The following is a 12,074-nucleotide window of genomic DNA, read 5'->3' on the forward strand; positions in this document are numbered from 1 at the left end:
CCTTGGGTCCACAATGGACGTTACACAACCCTTATCCCATTGAGTTAGAAAAACTTGCTGTACATGTCTCTCTCACACACTGAAATTTGAGTTCCATGAAAGGGAGGTGCATGTCTCATTGATATCATTAATATTGTAGCACGACATCTGATGCAGAGTAGGTGCCCAATAAAGTTGTAGAGTGAGTGAATTCACGTACAGACAAAGAACCAAAGAAGAGAGATTAGGACCTGTCTGAGGAAGGAAAAAGCAATCCATTTTGGCTGGAGATAAGAGACACAAAAGGACCATCATGGAAGTAAAGGCTAGAAAAACAGGTTAGAAGTCAAACCAGGCAATATATAGGCCCACGGGCATTGGATTTGGTTTAGGAGGCCTTCCTAGTTTACCTCAGATTATGTGAATGGGACAGTTTCTTTCTCTTCCCATACATTTCTCAGGCTCCAAAAACCTTCCGACTAACGAAGGATACATGACTAGTAAAGGCAGGAAAACACAGGCAGATGCTCAGTCAGCCTTTTTAAACAATGAAAGAGTAAATTACTCCATCTAAGAATGGTGTTGGTTTTTACATAACCACAGTGTGTTCCTGACTCTCATTCTATTTGTGGTTAGTGCTAACCCCCACATATTTTTCTCTTACACCCATCCTATATTTGTTCTCCTGGGTTTGGGTCTTTACAGACACACTTTCTTATTAAGTTTCAACTCTAATTATGATAGGCTTATTTTTCCAATGCATAGGATCATTCAGAGCTTTATACTATTTTCTAGAAAATCAAAACCACAACAAATTTGGGACCTGCAATTTTGATACACACATTCTTCATTTCTTTGTCTAGAACACCAATAAATAAGCTAAAGAGATAGGCCCTCAGGACGAGTCCCTACTGGGCCATCACTCGACATGTCTACTCTTCCCACACCATCTCCATCATCCACAAATCCTCAACCCAGATAGTCAGCTTATTGAAGTACTGCGGTCAAGATTCTACTTTTCCCAGATTACCCAGTGAAAGAGATCACACTGGAGACTTCTCCCGTGTCTATGGATTCTGCCCTTTTGTTGTTGGAAATTAAAGCTGTCTGTCTGATTTGCTCTTCACAAAACCATGTTGACTTCTATTTAGTGTCTCAGGATGCTTGGGTAACTACAAATTGATTATTTGGTGGTTCTTTCTCATTTTGCCCAAAAATCAGTAAGTTGGCAGTCTTTAATTACCATGGTCATCTGTGTTTCTCCCCTTCCTGTTTCAAAGATAGGTACATTTACCCTTTTCTAGTCTCTAGGGACTCTCCAGATTCCCCATCACTTCTCAAAAATAATGACCTGTGGGTTTGTGGCCACATCTGCTTGTATAGCCAAGTATCCCTAGGGTGCATGTCATCCAATTCTGCTGATCTGAATACTTCTATTTCCCCTTCTCTCATTAACTTCTCTCATTTCTTTCTCTCATTCGTTCCTCTCTTATTACCTGTTCATTTCTCAAAATTTCACTTTGACTGAACTTCCTCCAGTCAACTATTTACCTGTGATCTTTTCTAAAGAGGTAAGACAGAAGACATCAAAAAGTTCTGCCTTATCCATCTCCTGACAATAAAAATTCCTTCTTGATCACAAAATCCAATTTTTCTAGTCTTTTTTTGGCCAAATATCATAAAAGTTATTTAGACTTTGTTTTCCTGTACCTGCTAGGTATGCCTTCCTCCCAACTGTGACCATTCTTATTTTGTCCCTCTTCTGCTGTTCTCCTATGTTCTGGCTTAGGGACCTGTCCTGAGTTCCACATGTTGTGTATCTATTATATACAGAAATAGCACTGAGTACTAAGGACACAAAGCAATAGAAAACATAGCACTGCCATTAATTTCATAGTCTGGTTCAAGAAAATTTTGAACATAAATGGGAAAAATAATAAGTACTCCTTCCTCTGTATGCCTCCATTGCCTCCACTATAAAACAGATTTCAGAATACTGTAGTCATTTGTTTACTCATCTGTCTTTCTCAACCTCCTCAAAAGTAGGGATCACATCATGTTCACCTGAAACCTCAGTGTCTCCTGTAGTGCCTGGAACTCAATGTTTGATAAAGGAGGGGACAGAGGAGATAATACACAATGGTGTATGTTAGATGTTGCAGATGATGGTGAATTCTACAAAGGAGGGATCACTCCTTCAGAGTATACAGGTCAAGGAAGGCTTCATACCTCTCTGTTCCATATAGAATTCTGTACAAGTTTAAATGTTTGATTTTCTCTTCTTTTTAATTTTCCCTGCATTTCATGGTAGGGTTGGTTCCTTTTTTTCACTCCCTTGGAAAACCAGGCTACACCCTGGCCTATAGGAATTCTTCCCTGACTCCTCACTCCTAACTCTGTGTTTCAATTCCCCCAATGCCCAAAAGTTTAAAAAGGTCTTACCTACTGATACATATCTCTAATTATTCACTGAGTTCCTGAAGTTGTATAGGGAAGCAAAAGTCACAACCGAAATAGTTCACTCTTAGAGAGCTGACCACATAAAAAACAAGACTCCACATCCCTCTGTGCTTAACTAGGTTGGCACTTCCTGTTGCACCAACAACTTCATTCAGTCTCTGCTGCCCGTAGATTATTATGATGTGAAAATACAATGCAAATTCAAGGCAAATCTATTACAAGTTTTAAAATCTTGTAAAAGATACAGAATTTCATAAAGCTGATGAAGATGATATGGAGACCTAAGCAAATCACAGGCAACGCTACTGACAATTAAGAATCTAGCAGTGGTAGGCCAGTTAACAATCAAAGAACACAAAATGAATAAGAATCTTAGGAGAATGACCTGAATATCAACATTTTTTAAAAGCCAGGGAAAAAATATGAAGACTTCAAATACTCTTGCAAAAATACCCTCTTCATGATCATGTTGTGAAAGTTAAATGCGAGGAATAGCATTTCAGCTATCATACAATTTAGTCTAAAGAAAGTAAGCCAAAAAAAAAAAAAAAAGGAATCAATACCTGATTCTTTCTTCGTCCTCAGAATTAATAACTACAACTTAAGTGTTAATAATGTAAGATAAATAAATCTGTTGCTGTTACTTTTTATTTCATTTTTCAAGATAAAGAATCAACCAAGTCTTTTTCTACTTACTATAAAATTTTGATCCAATTTTAAATAATGTCATTTAATACTAAGACTTTTCCTAGATACCAATTATTCTGAAATAATGAGGCTTCCTGTACTGTTTCATCAGCTTTTACACTTGCAAATTTCTGTTTCCCCACAACTAAACGATAAGCCCTACAAGGCCAGAAATTACGAATTCTAGTTTTCTAGTTTCCCATTCCCAGTCACAACCCACACCCCTACCGTGGCCCCAAATACTGAGGGAACTAGGATGGATGGATGCAGGCTCTGTTAATGACTGATCGCTTAACTTGGAGGATAATTCTCCTGAAGGTAAAGCCTGGCTGTACCACCAACACGTCCCCAACATTCATGGTGGTATCCAGGGCTTCTCACTTATTGCTTAGCTATAGCTCCTTTAATTTATGACACAGTGCACCTAAGAAAGGAAAAGGTTTTGAAATTACCTTTTCAAGGTGTTTTATGTGTTGTTTTGCTCTTCACCCTATAGGATATTCTCTCTTATCACAAAAGGAGTCATCAGCGTCTCTCTCCTGGATTATATCTGGGTTACCTAAAGCTGTGTAGCTCTGTGGATCAGATCAAAGTTCTAGTTACCCAAAAGTTGCCCAACATTCTCTGCCACGTGAAGATCCGTGAAAACAATAACATTTCCAAGTAAGTTGTGAGGGGTCTGTATTTTCCTTGTGATGAAACAATGGCTCAAGTGATGGGTTTGATGTGTCAGAAGCAAACTGACTTGGCGTAGTTTCTGTGGTGAGATGTCCCCGGTGCCAGCACACCGGGGCAGAGGCTTAGCTGCATTTTAACATTAGGATAAGGAGGGTTTGTGGTGGTGGTTGGTGGAAGAAGTGAGCCCATGAAGGAGGGGCACACTCCTTTCACTTTCCTCTCTATGGTATTCATGGTACAACCACCCATACTCAACAGGTTAATGAACAGATACCCTTTTCTTTCAACATTCTATTTCCAGGATCTTTTCTTCACAACTTAGTAAGTCATTTTTTTAAAAAGTATCACTTGTGGAAATGGGTTCTGGTAGAGCCACTGATTTCCCCTTAAAGAACCTCCCTATCCCCGTTCTCCCCACCCCTAACCCTCTGGCCTGAGGACTTTGTATGTTTCCTGTACTCTTTATGGTTCTCTAAAGAAGAAAAAAAGTAACAAGGCCTGTGCTTCTGGAAACTGCTCTATGGTTTGGCATTATGGTGAATTACCCTGTTAGCTTTGGGAAAGGTGCCCAACCTTGGTAATCTGGCTCAGATTCACAACTAGCCCTCTAGCAGGCCTCTGAAAGTTTACTATAATGAACTGAATTGTGCTCAACCTGAAAAAAAGGATGGAATAGATAAGAAAAGAAAAAGAACTCCCCAGGTTTCATCAGGCTTCACAGTACAAATTAGATCCCCAGATTCTAGTTACACCTATGGATTTGCTTAACCAGAAAGGATTCTAATTTGGTCATTTAAAATTTGGTCCATAAAGTGGCAAGAGCTTATTAACTGTAGTGTATTGTTTATTAAATACTATTTGATGACCACAAAGGAAATGATGATGGGCTCTTCAAAGAACTCACTAGCTGCCATAGTCTCATCTTTCACTTATCAACTACACCCAGACCTTAAGTCTGCCATCTGGTGGTCACTTCTACGGCAACTTTGGTTATCTTCTCAATCCTTCCCAAGAGGTTACATGGCTCATTTGTGGCTTGACTCAGCAATGGTTACTTTCATCCATTTTCTAGATTTGTGTCTTAAAGGTTTAGACTCTATCTTTTAGTGGCTATACCAACTAATTTCCCCTTGACAAAGATCCAAGTTTCATTTTTACAAAAGATTCCAGTAGCCCTCACTCTTGCCAGTTCCATCTCCCTCATCCTTATAGACTAAACTGCTTAGTTAGTGGCACATGTTTCATGGTATTCCTACTGGTAATTTATTCTCTAATTCAATTACAGATGCTATTTTAGCAATACGCTCTTTTAGGTTTTGTGAATGCTTGTACTAGTCAGAACCCCCTCGTTTAATTCAATATCAGTGATGGGAGGAAAGAAATAACTCCCAAGCAGGTTCTCAAAGATTTCAATTATTTGTGAAGCCAACAGCATACCAAATTGAAGTAGGATTTAATTTTTATTTTGTTTCTCTTATTGAGACAATAGGGTAGATGTTCCATAGTATTTTCCAGTGTGGGAATTGAAAGGAAACAGATATCTTGAACACAGAAACTTTTCTAAGAGGGTAGTTGGTTAAAAGAGATTGTTTTCTGATGAAAAGCTCATGTCACAGTTGATTTCATTTTCTGACGCACAGACTGGAGCCCAGGCTGGTATAGCCCACTGGGGAGAGCCTTCCGAGGGTTTTCACATGGGTGGGAACACATGTTAGCACCTCCTCTCCTTCCGTGCTCAGAGAGGAGGGCTTTCCTTCCCTCTCTAGCCTGCTCCTGAGAACATGTTGCTGCTCCCTGCAGAGTTAGAAAGAGGAGAAACTGGGCCAAATGAATGTGTTTAGAGTCTTGTGCTAGCATACCTGTGGAAACAATGTTCCCAGGAGGCATTTACCTTGATCTTTTCAAGCTCCTTTTGAAGCGCGGCCTTTGGGGGACAAACCAGATGTGTTTTCTCCCACCATCATTCTTTTCCCCTCCCTTCTGCGTGACATTTGGAAAAGTTCATTAGGAAGGCTTACAGAGCACGCAGAATAAAGACACAGATGACTGGTTTGAAAGGAGGATGGAAGCAGTGATGTGTGTCCCCTGGTTCCTTTTATTGGAATTGTCTGGTGTTCCTGTTTGTGATTCTCCTCAAGCTCTTGGAAGGGGTAAGAAACCAAAATAGTCCCCACGATTACAACAGGCCAGGGTTGAAATGTGCCATGTGGTTTGTTGCCTGAGTTGGACCAGAGTCCTGTGGTTACCCAACTGCTGAATTAACCAGCAGATGCCCCTGTGGTAAAATGAAGGGTCTTAGAACTTACAGAGGATCTTCAGGGAAAGAAAAATGAAGACAGTCAGGAAATTATTAACAAATATTTCAAAGCTCCAATCTCAGAAACTGATACAAATTAAACCTGCTGTTCTGAGGTATATGTGGTTTGATAGGTGAACTAAGCTTAAATTAGCAAAAGCTCATTTTAAACTCCATTTGGGTGGCAAGAAGTTCAAATTTCATGAATTGTATTGAGTTTTAACCACCAAAAATTGGTTATCCAGGTTCTGGACATATACACTAAAAATGTTCTGAGCTGTGTTCTGAACTTTTGTTATATTTCTAATTTTAACTTGACTCAACATACAGAGAGGAGTGGGAATGGGTCCAAAAGCTTTCTGGCTCTGAATCTATGGAAAGTGTGGATCATACTTCTGACTGCCCCATGCAATTGTTCTTCTACGAGCTCCAGATGGCAGTGAAAGCACTCCTTAAGCAGATCAATATACCTCTACACCAGGTACTAGTCTTTACCATTTTCATCATCTTTTTATGGCTAATGGAAACTGCATTGTGTATAATACTTAAGAGGTAAAAAAATATATATATGAGTTCATTTTCATTGATTTAAATACCACTTTGCACATGCTGCATACTTTGAATTTGACGCCTACAAGTGGACAAAGACTGCACTTCTGCCCCTTTTCTATCTCCTGCATGTTGACTTCTTCCACAGTTCCTGGACCCAGCTTTATTGTGGTCTGGTCAAGCAAGGAAAAATCACTGGCTAGCCCACCTTGAAAAGACACCAAGTGACACCAAGTCTCAGCTTGAGGATAGCACAAGTCAAGGAGAATAAATAAATAAGTATACACTTAGTTAGATATACAAATGATTTATTTAAGAACAGCAGACTAGTGGTAGTAAAAACCTATACCAATGGCAAGGTTATGCCATGCTATCTTTTCACAAATAGAGAATTTACTGTCAAAATTATTGTCTTATCTAAATCAAAATGTGCAAATCTAACCTCCACTAATAAGCAACTTCAGGAAAAACTGTTGGCACAGAAGAGAATAGTAAAAGTTTATTAGGCTCTGTCTAGTAAGTTAACATGATGTAGCACTGGGCTGAATTCTTTTCTCTTTTTTTTCTTTTTGGCCTAGGTTAACCATCTCCCCATCCATACCCAGCACACACATATGCGTGCAGACACACACACACACAAGAAATCAATCAAGTTTAGCCCACAAAACAGGAAGACCATACAGGAGTGACTGGCTCTCTTAAATAACAGAGCAACAACCCAGAAGTGGCCCCTGACCCACGGACACAGGGACATAGATTAGAGACTCCAAGAGTGTTCTTCCATTGGGGTACTGCTCAGATTATAAGTCAATACTGAAGGTTAGGTCGAAAACAGCCAACACTGATGAAGAATAAATTGCACAAGATACCATAAAGGCACTAGGGGAGCAACTGGATTATTCCAGGGGTGGCCATGTACTCAGGAGGAGAAAAAAACACACCAGCTCTACTTGTGACAGTAGATACTATTAAAGGGTTTCTTGAGCTTAGCAGGTTTGAAGCAGCTCATATTTCATTGGTGACTCTTGGGCTACATACACATGTTGGTAGAGGGCTGCCTAACTGCCTAAGAGTGCATACAACTTTTTTTTTTTTTTTTTTGGATACTTGTAAAATTTTTTCAGTCCTTGGCCAGAACCTACATTTTTCCCCCTTAACCAACTTAAATTGAAACTAGTAGATTTTTAATTCAATCCATTTTTGTTGCTTCATGTAATTATATTCATCATCTTGAAAAACCCACAGAATGCAATCATTTTCTGCTTTTATAAGAAGCATAAATGTTGTTTTCAGAGTTTATGTGGAACATTACTGCCTTAAATCTTGATTTTATATAGCATTATTAAATGGGCTGAACCCTAATATTTATGTTGTATAAAAATTCCAAGCTTGAAGTCGTGTAATTTTGTTAGATGTTTTATGCCAGTTTGGTGTTGTTTATGTAAGTGCCATGTTGTAACTCTCCTATTTTTCCTCCGCGCGTGTCCCTCTGCAGGCAAGGAACTTCCGCCTCTACACACAGGAGGTGTTGGAAATGGGTCACAATGTGTCCTTTCTTCTCCTGCTCCCTGCCTCAGACGACGTCTGTACAGCCCCAGGACAGAATAATCCTTACACCCCACACTCAGGGTTTCTTAACCTCCCTCTTCAGATGTTTGAACTTGGTATAGTAGCTTGTTTCACCTAGAAATATTAACCCAGCCTCCTTATAATAAAATCACAAAGTTATATCTGTTCCCCCTTGTCCCAGTGGAGGGTCAATAAATCACATGATGGCTTTGGCAACAACCCTTCCTAGAACTGTGTACAAGTCTGAGAGAAAGCAAAGCTCCAAGACTATGTGCCTGAGCAATAATTATTGAAACCCAGCTAAGGTCCAATGGAGAGGAGGGAATTCTAAACAGAGTGTTCAGTTATCAGGCTGCAGTTCTTGCCTTCCCTTTGCTTTCTTAAAACATAAATACAAGAACTGATGTTTTCATGAAAAGCACTGCCCCCTTCTCTCTCTCTCTCTCACCTCCAAAGGGGGAAAAAATCGTGAAATTAAAATGTAAAGTGTGTATCACTCTGGAAGAAAAAAAAAGTCAATCAGTAGTGCTGATTTATTAAATAGACTCTAATATTAAACAGGCTCTAAATTTTTAGCAGACCATTTGAGAAAATTGACTGGATCTCCCAGGATGCAATACTGTGATTATAATGTGGGATTCTGAATGGTGGAAGATCTTTACTGACTTTCAAAAATGAATAGCCTGGGCCCCAGTTTCTCTATTTTTGCAGAGACCCCTGCTGCCCACGGAGAATGTGAATAGGGAGGCTTTGTCTCTTCCCCATGCTTCATCTTATAACAGGCCAATAAGAGGCAATTAGCAGGAGTTCCATCAGTTCAAATGAATTGTAGGATTTGTGGGAGGGTGAGTACTGGATGGGTGGAATGGAGGCAGACTCTCTTTGGATTGCTCCCCAGACACCAGATTTAGAAGCAGACAAGGCAACTGCCATTTTGAGACCTGGGCATCTGAGTCTGAATTTATCCCTTGAGGATAAATGGATTAAGCCTTTCAGTTTCCCTTGCTCCGAGCAGTTCAGATGCCAAAAAAACTGAAGAATAGCAATTATTATTTTCCAGAAGAGGAAGAGTTATTAAGAGAAACCTGAATCAGATTTGCAGACTGGGACTTGAGAGTACTGGGTCCTATATTGTGTGACAGTGGCAATCACTTAACCTTTCCACACCTTTTCTGTCTCAAATGATTAATAACATTGGCCATACCACTCCCAAGAGGCCTGGATGTGAATATGACCCCATCCAATGAGTTCTCCATCAGAACATTCTTAGTCCATGATATGACCACACTGCTATTACAAAATATAGTTTGGGTCATGGTATTTCATTTCAAGTCAATAAATATATATTAGATACCCACTATGGAGATTCAGAGATGAGTAAGACAAAGGCTCTGCCTGCGAGGGGCTTTCAGTACAGTGGTAGCAATAAAATAAAGATACAAATTATTATTAAATGAGGTAGGATGTGCCAAAATTGTAAGTGATATTGAAAAAAGAAAAGGAAACACATTTTTCTAAAAGAAGGTATCAGAAAGCCACCTTGGAGGCGAGGATATTTGATGTGGGTGTTAAAGAATGGACAGGATACTAATAAACATGGACAACGAGAATTATAGACAAAACTACATGAAGTTCACTTCCCCATGTCTCAGTGGTCTTCATGGTAACAATCAATGATTTGGGATCAATCATAATAGTGTATGACTCCTAAGACCCTAGAGGACCAAACCCTGTAAGTGTCCTCTCTATCCTGCTTTCTGGGAGGCTCACGCATCTTTCCTGGACAGCCATACTTTGTCCTACTATTGTTATTCTCTATTCTACAATTTCCTCTCTCCACTCGTTTGTTCATTAATTCAATAAATATTTATTAAGTAACCTATGTGTTGGGCACTAGTCCAGGTACTAAAGGATCTGCAATGAACAGATCCATGAAGCTTACATTCTGGTGGGGAAGACAAACAGTAAACCAGTCAACAAACAATACTGCAAATGTCAGACAGTCGTGAGGGCTGTGATGAAAAATAATTAGAGTAAGGGACTGGAGTAAAGTGACAGGAGCTGCAATTTGTACAGGATGACCTGGGAAGGTCTCCCTGAAGAAACATGTAAGCAGAGACCTGAGATTTCCATGCAGAGGGAATGACAAGTGCAAAGGCTTTAAGCAAGAGTGTGCTTGGCTAAAAGATCAATGTAGGTGAAGTGTAGCAAGCAAGAGCAACAAAGATAGGAAATGAGATCAGAGAGTCAACAGCCAGATCATGCAGGGCCTCACAGGCCATGATAAGGACTTTGGCTTCTACTTTAAGTGTGTTGGGAGTCCAACTAATACTAGAACACAGAGAAAACAACATTTTAGGAACTTACAAAAGTAGGGATGTAGTTATCATAGTAATAGAATCCAACAGTGCCTACCTCTTTGACCTGTCTTACTTCTTCTTAATACTAAAAGCAATATAAGACTATCAGATACTATCCTTCATCTATGAAAGCCAAGCCATAGATCAAAGCCTGGGACTCAATAGTTCCTGACTTTAAGATGTTTTTTTCTAGAATAACATATACTTTCATATTCTCTTAGTCCTCCTTCATTAGCATATTATAGGTGATTAATGAGAACATGTAAGTTTCCAGAAAAGATCACCTGATTGGGCGTGGTTCCACTGACATACACAATTCTATTAGTCTTTTCTAAAGATCAGGAGGAAATGTTGCCAGTAGCAGGAAATTAGTACACTCTAGTACAATGTTTATTATACTTCAGCACCACTAGCAACAATTTTTAAAAGACTGCTGTGCCTTAGTAAGAATCATGACAGACTCTACCTTATCCCCAAGCAATCGGAGCTTTCTAAGAAGCAGATTATTGTACTGATTACCATACTTCTTCCATTAGACTTCAGCCCACAAACCATTTAATAACAATTTCTATAGGAACCTCAAAGAGCTTACTATAATGGGTCTAAGACCCTCAAGAAAGATGCTAAGCAATTTTTACTTGTTTTTTATAAGTAGGGACTTCTGCCTTCCATACGTAGGTCCATAGTAAAAGGTCAACAGATACACTAAGCATTTCTGAGAAAGAAAACATTACTGGAAATTGAATCAGAACTCAGAAGATCATAAGAACACAGGAATTTTAATGAAACCTGAAAAGGTGCAAATTATGGGAACACGTCAATTATAAAAAGTTTACACTATATTTTGGTTTGACTTGTACAAGTCATCCCTGTCCCAATGAAAGGATTTGAGATTTGGCAAACAGACCACGTTCCTGCCAGTGGCCTGAGTGATCATAAATAACTTGCTAACTAGCTACGGAAAACTCCATCTGTGCCTATTCTAGCACTACATAGATCTAGCAAGGACAAAGTGATAAAGGAGCTTAGCCTTCTGTCTCCTGGAGTAAAGAGTAGGCTGGGCAAACCCATAGGCTACTCCCTCACATGATTACTGCAGGGGAGAGGAGGGCTGTCATAGAGATGGGAGATCTCTGTGAGCAGGGCTGAGCTGAGGCAAAGGAGTACAATTTCAAACCCATGGCCCCTCCATAGCCTGAGGGCTGACAGTCCCCCTACCCCATCCTTTGGATAGGAGCAGGACAGCACTCCACTGCAGTAACCAAGCATGTGCCTGGGGACCGACAAGGGTCACTATATAAACTGTTCCCAGGAACAGAAAGAAAAGCAGTACCATGAGCCTTTAGAAACTCTGTCCAGTGATGTGGCCTCTTGAGGATTTGCCTAGCTTGCACTGAGGAGGTCACTGTCCCGATCCTGTAGGCAGTCACAATTGACAGCAGGCCTATGATAAGAAAAGTTGATTTTATTGGTTTCCTTGATCCTATGATTCATAC

At 39.8% G+C, this 12,074-nt stretch overlaps 1 protein-coding gene across 1 annotated transcript in view; it reads left to right on the forward strand.

Moving 5' to 3' along the window:
- The window catches only part of ANKFN1 (ankyrin repeat and fibronectin type III domain containing 1), a 376,358-nt gene that overhangs the window by 337,024 nt on the left and 27,260 nt on the right, over positions 1-12,074 (forward strand). The window contains exons 15-17 of the mRNA XM_026517400.4: positions 3,623-3,789; positions 6,431-6,581; positions 8,145-8,313. Of these exons, the coding sequence (XP_026373185.2) occupies positions 3,623-3,789; positions 6,431-6,581; positions 8,145-8,313 (487 nt within the window). The remainder of the gene's footprint in view (positions 1-3,622; positions 3,790-6,430; positions 6,582-8,144; positions 8,314-12,074) is intronic.

The sequence above is a fragment of the Ursus arctos genome, unplaced genomic scaffold (assembly GCF_023065955.2).
Source record: "Ursus arctos isolate Adak ecotype North America unplaced genomic scaffold, UrsArc2.0 scaffold_24, whole genome shotgun sequence".
NCBI lineage: Eukaryota > Metazoa > Chordata > Mammalia > Carnivora > Ursidae > Ursus > Ursus arctos.